Source organism: Chinchilla lanigera, unplaced genomic scaffold (assembly GCF_000276665.1).
Source record: "Chinchilla lanigera isolate Chin_1 unplaced genomic scaffold, ChiLan1.0 scaffold00144, whole genome shotgun sequence".
Classification (NCBI taxonomy): Eukaryota; Metazoa; Chordata; class Mammalia; order Rodentia; family Chinchillidae; genus Chinchilla; species Chinchilla lanigera.
Window position 1 is genome coordinate 2,148,864 of NW_004955545.1, and position 12,193 is coordinate 2,161,056.

Below are 12,193 nucleotides of genomic sequence, written 5' to 3' on the forward strand. Positions count from 1 at the left end.
TGGAAATGTTCTGTATACTGAAGTTTCCAACAGCCCCTGGAGCTGAGGGCCACTTCATTTTGTCCGTGTCTGAGGTTTTAAACAAAAGATTCACAGTGGTTTCCTTTCCTAGTGCCCTCTCTTCACTGAGGTAGAGACGGGCCTACTGGTGAGAAGAAAAGGCACGGTCAGAGGAACTGAGGTCACTGCTCAGCTCCTTCTGTCACCATGGCATCGGAAGTGACAGACATTACGAGACAGTACTTCATAGGGTTTCAGGTCTTTAATTTTCCTGTGTTTTTTTCTTCTTCTTCTTTTTTTTTAAAACAATCAAATTGGCAGAAAAATGGCTGGAGCTGGTGGGCATTGTCCACTGAAAAATTCTCCAAATTCACAATGAAGTTTCAAGTCATGGTCACTGAGGTGGGAGATGAAGTCAGGGTTTGTAGAGATTTCTCAACGCACCCTAGAACTTTCTCCAAATGGCTGACAAAGAGGTCGGAATAGGAGCCCTATGACTGGAGATGGGGGGAGAAGTCCCTGTCTCCCCCACCCCTTAAATTGTGGAGATAGAAAGGGTGTGATCTCTAATGGCCTACGTCTTCTCTTAAAAATATAAAACACGTGCAGCTGGCTTTGGTACAAAAAAGAAAAGAAAACAACAAAACATTCTGGTCCCTGCGGGTTTTTTCCCTCACCCTCAGCAAACCATTATGGCCACCCTAATCTCACCTCCATCAACTCCAGGGAGCCGGTACCCTCCCTGGGTTTCCTGGAGGACAAGGAGAAGGGAGAAGGGTTTCCTGGAGGAGAGGGTGAAGGGAGTGGGGAGAGGGACACGGCTGGCCCACAGCTCTCCTTAGAGGGGCAGGAGGGTCCTGTGGCTGCAGTCTTTTGTCACAGGTGGGTATTGCTGGGGACGGTCAGCGGCTGCTGGGGAAGCCTGAACGTACCCCAGTAGTGTAAAAGGACAAGGCCCCCGATCCCTATGGCTTGGTTCCCATGTCCCTGGTCCTTTAAATCTTCCCTCTCCCCCCATCACTAATAAACAATAAATAAATAAATTTTCCTAAAGTAGAGGGAAGAAGGCATGACAAATTGGCATCTGTGGTGTAGCTTTTGGATGCCACTGGGGGGCATTGTGACCTAAATCCCCCAGTTTCCTCAATGGCCCCAGGTATCCAAGGATCCCAAGAGCTGGCAAGGACAATCAGCAGTTCTTTCAAATGTTCCCTCATCATCAGCAGATTGGAGTCCCCCGACATCTGCCCCAGCAGTAATGTTCTTCAGTGGGGCACCAGGCAGGGGGAGGAGCCCCCTTAGCTCTCTGAAGCCAGCGGCTCCCCGTCACGGCTCTCTGTCTCCTCTGGGATGTCCTGCATTCTGGTGAAATCTGAAGGGGACAGGGGAATCCAGTGAGTGAGTGTCTCCCTCAGGCACCTGCACCCCTGCTCTGACACCTCCCTGTCTGCAGGTTACAGATCTGGGAGACGAGGTGGATGAATCCTTGAGTGAGAGGAAACCTCCGTCCACGTTCAGCAGTGCCCCCCACATAGTCATTGGTATACTTTGTTATTATTATTACTATTTTTGTCTTTTTTGAGACAGGGTCTCATTATGCAGTTCAGGCTGAGCTTGAGCTCACTTTGTAGCCCAGGCTGGTCTCAAACTCGCAACAATCCTCCTGCCTCAGCCTCCTGAGTGCTGGGATTACAGGCATGCACCACCATGCCTGGCTCACTTTGGAAATACACAGAGACAAAAGTGGATTAATCAAATACAAAACAGAGCCGGCGTGGTGGTACACGCCTGTAATCCCAGTACTCTGGAGGCTGAGGCAGGAGGATCCTTGCAAGTTTGAGACCAGCCTGGACTACAAAGTGAGCTCAAGGCCAGCATGAACTGCATAGGGAGACCCTGTCTCAAAAAGACCAAAAAAAAAAAAAAAACAAACAAACAAACAAACAAAAAAACACAGTTTAAGATTCTACCATGGACTCACTGTATCTTTTTGGTTATTTTGCTTATCTTAAACCAACTATTTGAGGTTTTAATTTTTTTTTAACTTAAAAAACTGATTTCAGCTTGAAAAGTTTAGGGGATGGGGGCCTAGCTCAGTGGTACAGCACTTGCTTACCATGTGTGAGGCCCTGGGTTTGATCCCTAGCATTGTAAATTTAAAAAAAAAAAAAGCTGGGCGTGGTGGTGCACACCTATGATCCCAACACTTGGGAGGATTCACTGTGAGTTCGAGGCCAGCCTGGGCTACATAGTGAGTTTAAGGCCAACCTGAACTACACAGTGAGACCCTTTCTCAAAAACAAAACAAAAAACAAGGTTGGGAATCTCCAGCCACAGACAGGCCCCTACAACATCACTTCCTACAGTTCCGCTCCACGCTCATCATCAGAAGAGGGAGTCCTCTCTGTCTCTCCCAAGAATTACTGTGAAGGCCCCTGTGGCAGCCACAGCCCAAGGGCTTGTACCCAAGCTGCAATCCACCCCATTCCACGCTCAGCACCGTCAGGGTCTCACCTCGTGGACTGTGGGGTGGAGTCAGACGACTGCTGCTACCTTCCTCCTCACTGCCAGTATCAGGGTCACTGCTGTCCTGCAGCCGCTCCTCGGGGCTGCCCAGCTCCTGCCGCTCTCGGTCCTCACAGGATCGGTGCACGGAGCGAATTGTCACAGGCAGATCCAGACGGTCATGGCCTCGGCTGTGCTGTGCGCAGCAAGCAGGAAAAGTGGCAGGCTGGGACTCAGCAGTGTGCAGACTACAGGTTCTGCTCAGCTGGGCCCCAGTGCTCTCTACTATGCTTCCCCTGGCAGTTCCGCCACTCCCATCTCGTTCAGTGTGACACACATGTTATTTCCTGTCAACACTCACCCGGGCACCCATCTAAATCTTGGGTGAGTGCCTGTGGCACTGGGGATTGAACCCAGGGGCTTTGCACTGAGCTACATATCCAGCCCCTTTTATCTTTCACCTTTTTTTGGAGTTAGGGTCTCACTATGTAACCCAGGCTGGCCTTGAACTCACAGTGATCCTCTTGCCTCAGCCTCCTGAGTGCACTACATGCGTGTGCCTCCATGCCCAGCTTCTCTTTCACTTTGAGACACGGTTTTGCTAAATTGCCCAGCCTGGGCCTGAACTTGTGTTCCGCCCAGAGTACTCCAATCACAGGAGTATGTTACCATACTGGGCTGTCACCTCTGTTGCCTGATTGATTTGGGCTCCAATTCCCAGCAGCTCAATGTCTTTCAGGTCCTGCAGGCCCTGTGTCTACCTCAGATCAGTTCACCACTCCAAGCTGCTTTACCTGTGGGGGGGTGAAGCTCAAGTACAGGGCATCGCCCGCTGGGAGGCTACGTCGTCGAGGGTCTAGAGGCCTGCGAGCCCAGGGTGCCTCGGCTGGGAGCTGCTCAGTGTGGCCCAAAGCGGCCAGCTGTCTTCGAGCCTCTTCGGCCTCCCGCTCCAGCAGAGCCCGGGCCTGCTCGCTCTCTCGAAGCCGGGCCTCCAGGCTGCCAGCCTCCGTTGCCCGCTCTTCACCCAGCCGCCTGCAGCGCCGCAGCTCCTCCTGCAGCAGTGCGTGTTGCCGCTGCAATAACGCCAGCTCTGTGGCCTGCTTTTCAGGAGCCACAGGGGCTCCAACCCTGCCAGCCTCCCCGTCCCTGGAGTTAGCTCTTGACAGCTTCTCCCGCCGCTCAGGGCCCTCAGGGAACCGGGCTTCCATCAAAGTGTCCTGCTGGGCCACAGCCGCCTGGAGTAGAACAGGGGCAGAAGATGTGTGAGAAACCCATTTCCTTCTCCCCGTCCCCTCGACACCCACGGCCCAGGTCAGCACTCCTGGAGCTGCATTGTTTCCTGAAGGAAACAAGCCCGAGGCTGTAGGAGGGCTATGTCCTGCCTAAATGGGCATCTTGGGCCTCTGATTCCCCACTCCAGCTCTGCCCACTGACCTGCAGGCCATGGAGAAGTCCATAGAGGTTGACCAAACGCTGTAACGCCTCCTGAGGACAGAGAAGGTGGGGACAGGTCTGAGGACAGGTCTTGCCATGCATTTCAGGTCAGCTGAGTGCCCAGAAGCTGAGCAAGTATAGGTGTAGGGATAACAGTATCTGCGGATCTACTCTGAGGTATAGACTCTCACCCACACCATTCCCTGACGGGCTACAATTTCTCTGACTGAGAATACCTTCCCTTCCATCTCTTATGCCATCAAATTCCCACCTCACCTCTTGGGGGGATCTCAGCTGATTTCCATTCCGATCCTGCAGAAATGGGTAAGGAAAGGGCGTCAGCAGGCAGGATCTGTAACTCAACTGTCACTACCCACCCTCCAGCTAAGTCCCAAAACCTCTCAAGAACCCACCTTCTGGCTGGAGTCCGAGTCAGCTCTACAGAGCTCAATGGAGCCATTGAAGGTTCTGGCCTCGCCATCTGTTGTAAAGGGGAAAAGATGAGCTGAGCTTACTCTGCTACAACCCTGACCCCACTCAACCAATCCAACACTGCCCATTCTCTCTGGCCCCTCCCATCTATGCCCTGGTCCCTTGCCCTGGCACTCACTGGCAGTGACCCCAGGACTCGTGTTCCCACTGCTGTCTGGTTCCAAGGGCAGTGCTGGTTCCCGGGACGTCAAGAGCAGCTCCACACCAGGCCCCACCAGCAGGTCTTTCAAGCCCTCCACTGAGGGAAAGAGGAGGTGAGGACAGGTGTGTGGAGCATGCAACACACACAGGGGCATTCAGGCATCTGGGGAAGTCACCTACACAGGCAGTGGGTTTCACTCACCAACTATTCAGGAGGCAAAATTTATTAGACTCCCACAGGGGAGCAGAAACATGCAGTGTGAGAGATGCCAACCGATAGCAAGGATTATGCCTCTTGCCCTGGCTTTCCCAGGTGCTGGCACAGGACAGGCACTCAGGGGGTTTACAAACTGTGGGTTGACAGCCCCCAGCGTGTGTGTGTCCGGGCCTCGCCATGTCTGTATGCTGCGATAGCTCGTGCGGGGAGGCCCTCACCCTCACGGATGGCATCTTGCAGCAGCCGCTCGCCACGAGGTGACTCGAGGGACTCAGAACGGAAAAGGCCCCTGGGCAGGGTTGGCAGGGGAATCCCACTGCCGGAGTCCTCCTCTGCCTGGAAGTGGGTCATCTCTGCAAACAGCCCGACCTTCTCCTGCAGCAACTCCACCAGTGCCCGGTCCTTCTGCTGCAGCTCCACTGTGGGAAGGGAGAAGTGAGCGGAGGAAGGGCCAGAGGAAGGGCATCCTGGGGTAAGGGCAGGGTAGGGCCCAGAGGTAGGACTTTATGAAAAATAAAACACTGGGGGGATGTCTGAAAAGTAATGCTTACTTTTGTTTTTTGGTTTTTCTTTTTTTGGTACCGGGAATCAAACTCAAGACCTTGAGCTTGCCAGGCAGGTGCTAACTCACTGAGCTAAATCTCTGGCTTTGCTTTTGTTTTTATAAAACAAAAAAGATCTGTGGCAAAGTTGTAGGTTGTCTGCATCATCCTTCCCATCTTTAATTTAAGACCACGTACAAGTTTCATCTGGCACATGGCTCCCAGTTAAGGATGATTTCCCAACATGCAGTTAGCATTCACACAACTAAATTCTGGTCTCTGGACATGAGCAACCTCCAGACTTTCCCTTAAATGGTACAAACCTGTAATCCTGGACACTGAGGAAGCCAAGGCAGGAGGACTGTTAAATCTGAATCTAGGGGTTGGGGATTTAGCTCAGCCGCACAGTGCTCCCTGGCAAGTGTGAGGTTGTGAGTTCGATTCCCAGTACCGGAAAAAAACAAAAAACAAAAAACAAAAAACAACAAAAAAAGAAATGCCAAATCTGAATCTAGCCAGGGCAACTTACAGATCTTGCCTCCAAATAAAAAATAACTAAAAAGTCAGGCATGGTGGTGCATGCCTGTAATCCCAGCACTTGGGAGGCTGAGACAGGAGGATCACTGCAAGTTCAAGACCAGCCTGGACTACAAAGTAAGCTCAAGGCCAGTCTGGACTGCATAACGACACCCTGTCTCAAAAAGACAAAAATAAAACACAAAACAAAACAAAACAAAAATAAATAAATAAATAAAAAAGGGCGAGGGATGTAGCTCAGCATTCCCTGGGTTCTATCTCTTCTCTTTTTTTGGAGACAAGGTCTCACGATGTAGTTCAAGCTGACCTTAAATTCACTTATGTAGCCCAGGCTGGCCTCAAACTCACGGTGATCCTCCCACTTTAGCCTCCTGAGTACTGGGATTACAGACATGTTTGGACATATTGTTGAAGATATCAGAACTGCACCAGCATTTCCTATTTTGGACTCTTTAGTGGAGAGGATTATTTACTTTCTTAAAGCAACTTACTGCAGTTATGTCACATGTACCCAGCTAATAACTGGCTCTATAGTTAAAGACTAACTTTTTTGCCCAAGTCTGGTCTTCCTCGTCCCCTTCCCAGAGGCAACCATAGTAGCATTATTACACAGAAAAGATACACACATGCACATATATTTGCCCATATTACTTTTACAGGTGTGCGCCACCACATCCGGCTTTGGTTCACATCTGTATCAGTCCTCACAGAGCTGTCTCACCTTTTTAATAGTTGCACATAGCCAGGGATGTAGCCCACTGGCACAGCGCCTGCCTGGCAAGTATGGGGCCCTGAGTTTGATTCCCAGTACAAAAAAACCAGTTGCACAGTATTGCATTGTATAGACACTGTATGGACATATGACAAATCATTTAAGGAGCTCCTGCGGGAAGACTTACTCTTGATGCGCCGCAGGTAAGCTTCATCTTCTGTCTCGATCAGGGGGAAGTCCTCCCGGGATGGACATCTGGAGGGACAAGTCAGATGGGATTGGGGATGAGGAACAGCGTTACACACCAAGAAAGAACCTCTCCTCCCTCCCAACAGTCCAATGCTCCCTCTTCTGGTAGGACTCCTCAGTTCCAGGCTCTGGCTTCCTTCACCACTGACCTCCTTTAGTTTATGCTGACATTCTGTGTCTGCCAGTATGCACTCACCAGACTACTAAGATTATAAAATCCTGGGCTGGAGGTATAGCCTGGGGCCTAACATATACAAGGCCCTGGATTTGATCCCTAGCACTGCAAATAAAACAAAACAAAACAAAGTAAAATCCCAATTAGAGTTCTTTTTTTTGTTTGTTGAGAGTTCACCCTTCAGGCATATTCTTTCAGAAGTCATCTTCATATCTTCCCAGCAAGTCAGACATGATGGCACATGCCTGTAATCCCAGGACTTGGGAGGCTGAAACAGGAGGACTGCCCTGAGTTCGAGCCTAGGCTACATACTGAGTTCAAGTCCCCTCTGAACTACATATCAAAAAGTATCTTAAAAATAGCCCCCAAAACAAACAAACAAAAAAACATTATTTGCCTAGCATGTGTGTGAGGCCCTAGGTTTGATGTCCAACACCAGGGGAAAAAAGAAAAAAAAAAATCCAACGAAGAAAATAAGCAAAACCAACCACATTCAACGTTTTGCCTGTGGTATACCGACTTTTCTCTCTATCACAGTTAGATCTGTAGCTGACTGCTTCTGCTGGACACTAGTCAATTTGCTTCTTGCTTCTATCATACTGAATTGTAGATGAGACTTGGTCACCATCTCTGTAGTGTCAATGCTTTCATTATCCTCTTTCATTCATTTTTAGAAAATATAGGTTAAATGCAGTGCAATCTAAATGATGGCCCTCTGCCTACAGAGACCAAGATATGAATACAGCTGTAAGTGTCCTGCTGGCCGGTAGGTAGGCAACCACATGACAACTTCTAAGTATTCTTTCACTTGAAGGGTAGCTGGGGTTGCAGCATATAAAATGTGACTTAATAAGACATAACAACATAGGTGGTCTTCCCCATTTTGGGCACCTTGTCTCTGCCCCTTCCACTGAATGCTAGGTCCTGTTCAAGGGACTCCTGAGACTGGAACTCCCTGCCTCAGGTAGCCGAAAGCCACATGCACATGGCAGCAGCACGCTCACACACTCACACGCGCACACTCTGCTGAATGACGCGGATCCAGGTGCTCCGGTCATCCCGTGATGCTGTGTGCACCTCATACATCTCAGGTGGGGCCGCGCTGATCAGAAACATCCCTTTCTCCTGGTTCGCAATGTCCCGTACGATGAGATTCTGCAGTGACACCACTGACGGCTTGTCCTGCCAGTCAGGGGAAAGGAAGCATTGAACCCGGGAATCCTGATCCTTAGTGACTTGGGCCTTCATTCCTGGAAGGCCTGAAGGATTGAAGAAAACATTCCACAAGAGACCAGCCAGAAAGGACCTGGAAATGTGTCATACTGCACAACTTATTTAACTTTACTTTACTTTCATTATTTATAAAATGATGGTGCTAATAACGGACCTCCCTTACAGGCGGGGTAACAATATCTATGAGCTATTCCTTCTCACAATACATTTGCAGTAGTTGTTTGTGGGCTCTGGGCCTGCTTGGGCTTGGGAAGGACCCAAAACACTTGTCTGTGGCAAGCAAGGGGAATAAAGGTCTCACCAGGGCAGGAAAGATGTACTTCTGGTCCTTCTCCTGGAGAAACACCAGCACATCTGTCATCAGCAGCATCAGCACATCTGCCGGGGACATTGAGGCAAGAGCATGGTCTGCACCAGAGGTCTGAGCAGCTGCTTCCCTCTTTCCCAAGACCCAGGCCAACTCCATCAGATAAAGCTTCTGATTCCCCTTACCCTGGCCTCTCTTCCCTCTGGTTGCTTTCTCCAGCATTTAAGACCTCCCCTCCCACCTCCTCATTCTGTGTGTGTGTGTGTGTGTGTGTGTGTGTGTGTGTGTGTGTTCTCCAGCATTTAAGACCTCTCCTCCCACCTCCTCATTCTTCATATGTGTGTGTGTGTGTGTGTGTGTGTGTGTGTGTGTGTGTGTAGTTCTGAGGTACTGAGGATCCAACAATCCAACCCCGGACTTCATAAATGCTAGAGCTGGGCATGGTGGCGCACACCTGTAATCCCAGCAGCTAGGAGGCTGAGGCAGGAGGATCACCAGAAGTTCAAGGCCAGCCTGGGCTACATAGTGAGTACAAGGCCAGCCTGAACCGCATAGTAAAATCCTGTCTCAAAAAGACACACACACAAAAACACTAGGCAAGCACTCTACTGCTGAGCGAGATCCCTAAGCCCCTTTTCAAATTTTATTTTAAGACAAGATCTCACTAAATTGCTCAGACTGGCTTTAAACTTACAATCCTCCTGCTACAGCCTCCTAAATTGTTGGAATTAAGCCACGTCCCCCTTTACAGTGCAGAAATGGAAGGGAAAACAGATTCATGAGCTATCCGCTAAAATAGCTTTTCGGCTAGTTAAGACCATACAGGTTTCCTCAATGTCTTTGGAGAAAACTCCTTACCCAACCAATTTTTTTTTTTTTTTTTGAGACAAGGTCTTGCTATGGAGCCCAGGATTTAAAATTTGTGATCCTGCTGCCTCAGGTTCCTCAGTAGCTGAGACTATAGGTCTGCACCACCAAACCCAGGTAGGTTTAAGGATTTTGGTGAGTCACTAGGATTCTCTTTCAATTCTGCATCTGTCACCTAACTAGTGTATGATCTTGTAGGCACCTGACCTGACCATAGTCCCACTTCTCACTAAATACTTGATAGGGATGAAGAAAAGTTAGCTTCCTTTCACTAGGGCCAGCCCTCACCCATCCATATTTTTTTTTTGTCTTGAGTTCATTTTGTAGCCCATGCTGGCCTCAAACTCCCAACAATCCTCCTGCCTCAGCCTCCTGAGTGCTGGGATTACAGACATGCGCCACCACACCCAGCACCAATCCATCTTTGAACAGTTCCATTTCCTTCAACCCCAGTGGGCCTTATTTTACCTCCCTTCTCTCTCTCTCACCCTCCATGGTCTCAGGTCCTCAGGTCTCAGGGTCCTGAACCCCAAGACTGAGAGAGGAAGCAAAGGTCCATTCTATAAAATTTGGATGTTGCAGTCAAGAAAATGCACACTCACCCTTTGCCCTTGGGGATCTCACTGAACTGTGGGCATGCAGAAGAGGAGGGCTTTTGCAAATGCTGCAGAAATAGAGCTCTCCAGCCCTGCTATTTTTAACCCCCCATGCTTTATATTCTTAGCTGCTGCGTGGGAGGGATGGGAAGGAGAGAAAGGGATGGAGGGAAGAGGCTGGTGAAGACTGACACTACTCAGGCCTTGGCAGTGAGGATTTCGTGACACGGGTGCAGAGGCTCAGGAAGGCTCTGGCCACAGGTATCACAGTTTAGTTTTGTCCCCTGAGCCTTACTCCCAAAGGCAAGGCCTGCTATTTTCTTGCCCTGATTTAGATATAAAAGACTTTGCCAATGCAGACAAATCCTACAAAGCAACCCTTGGCTCCCAACATGGCTTCTCCACCCTTGCTCTGGTGGCTAGGATCCCAGTTGGGGAAATCAACTACTCTGACCTCTTCCTCCAGTCTGAAAGTTTCTGTATTTTCATTAAAACTGGTGGTTCTCTGGCCATGCAAAGACCACAGAGATGAATGCATGTTGATAAGGAAGTCCCAGTCTGTCCAGGACATGAAATGCAGCACCCAGATGCCTGCTGCTATCCAGCAGCTTTGCTGCTGCAGACACCATGTCTTTTCCCCTCCTTGAGTCTTGCCCTCAGTGTGGGCTGCATGAAGAGAGCTCAAAGGGCAGATACATCCCCCACTGTCTGACTCAAGTCCACTGCTGGGTCTGCCAAGCAGGCCACTGACCTTTGAAGCGCCCCGTTGCTGTCTTCCACAGCAAGCAGCCATCATGGATGAGCTTGCGCCGCAGCAGTTCTTCTCGGCCGAAGGGGCCCTTGCCAGGCACCGGGGCCTGGGCCCGAGGGTCCATGCGGTTGTAGATCTCCTGCAGGCGGGCCCCTTTCTCCAGCTCGTGCACATCCTGGTCCACATTGGACAGCAGCTCCTTCACCAGCCCCAAGGCTGCTGTCAGGTCCTGGCGTTCCTCCTCCATCCCTGGCAGAGAGTCAGCAACGGGAATGCTCAGCTAGCTTCCTTCAGCACAGTCCCCAGTGGGTCTTGACCCCGTCTTTCAAGGCTACCCGAGTTCCACACCCAACCCCTCCCCTTCCCTAAGCCCAGGTAGCCTTATGCCTCCCCTCTGCCCCACCACCCTCACCGTGAGAATGCTGCAGGATCCGGCTGATGAGCACTGGGTATTTGGTGATACGCTGGGTCACCAGCAGGATGCATTCCTGGACTCCGTGCCGCTTCAGCACAGCCGAGCGGGTCACCTTCTATGCAAGAAGAGGCAGAGCTCAGTGCAGCAGAAAGGCCTGGAGCTGAAGCCCTGGTGCTGGCCTTGCTTTGGCCGTTCACCTCCTGCTGGCCTGTGTAGCCAGATCCACAAAGTGGAGACATCACCACCACAGGTTGCAGTGAAGACCAAGCCAACACAATGTGAAAAACAGGGGAAACCATCACCATGAGGTTCTCTTAATTCTGAGAGGTGTGTTTTGGTTGATACATTGTGTCAACTTGGGGAGTCTACAAGTTTGGCTAACTGACTCAGCAGTTCTACATCCTGGGGTGAAAAGGACATGCCCTGACCCTTCTGGGATGTTGTTCATTGTGTCAATTTGAGAAGTAGAAGGTTAACTATGTGACTGGGCAGGGGGCAGGGTCCTCACTTTGTATCTACCCTGAGCCTGTGCAGGAGCAGAGCATGGAGATGATGTGAGTGCTAAGGCCCCCAGGGTGGGGGTGGCCTGCTTACAGTACAAGAGAGGAAAAGAGGCTTGTTCTCGCCCCCTTTTCGCTCTTGTTTTTGTTGTTTTCCGCTGCCATGAACGTTTGCCCTCTGCCTTGGAGCCAGCCAAGTATGGACTGAAACCTCCTCAAACTGTAAGGTAAATAAACCTTTCCCTCCTTCATTTTGGGTGTCAGGTATTTTGTCTCAGCAACAAGAGAAAAATAACCAAGACAGGGTGGGTGTGGGATCCATGGGTAAATGGGTGCACAAGGTAGCAGGGTACCTGCCCTATGTGTGTGTGCTGTTGGGGATCAAACCTAAGACCTTCACACTGAGCTACCTCCTTGATCCTTTTTATTTTTTTCAGTTTTTCTTGAGACAGGATCTTGCAATGCAGTTCAGGCTGGCCTTGCTCTCAGCTCTCACTATGTGTATATATATATATATATA

General features: G+C 50.2%; 1 protein-coding gene across 2 annotated transcripts in view; it reads right to left on the minus strand.

Moving 5' to 3' along the window:
* Window positions 1-243: 243 nt before the first annotated feature.
* Window positions 244-12,193, minus strand: part of Arhgef2 (Rho/Rac guanine nucleotide exchange factor (GEF) 2) — a gene marked incomplete at its 5' end in the record, with an annotated part of 43,880 nt that continues 31,930 nt past the window's right edge. For both annotated transcript variants that reach the window (XM_013508267.1, XM_013508266.1), the window contains 13 exon segments: window positions 244-1,372; window positions 2,515-2,701; window positions 3,300-3,740; window positions 3,940-3,990; window positions 4,216-4,251; window positions 4,353-4,420; window positions 4,550-4,669; window positions 5,008-5,208; window positions 6,768-6,835; window positions 8,017-8,186; window positions 8,539-8,615; window positions 10,759-11,007; window positions 11,171-11,288. In XM_013508267.1, the coding sequence (XP_013363721.1) occupies window positions 1,299-1,372; window positions 2,515-2,701; window positions 3,300-3,740; window positions 3,940-3,990; window positions 4,216-4,251; window positions 4,353-4,420; window positions 4,550-4,669; window positions 5,008-5,208; window positions 6,768-6,835; window positions 8,017-8,186; window positions 8,539-8,615; window positions 10,759-11,007; window positions 11,171-11,288 (1,860 nt within the window).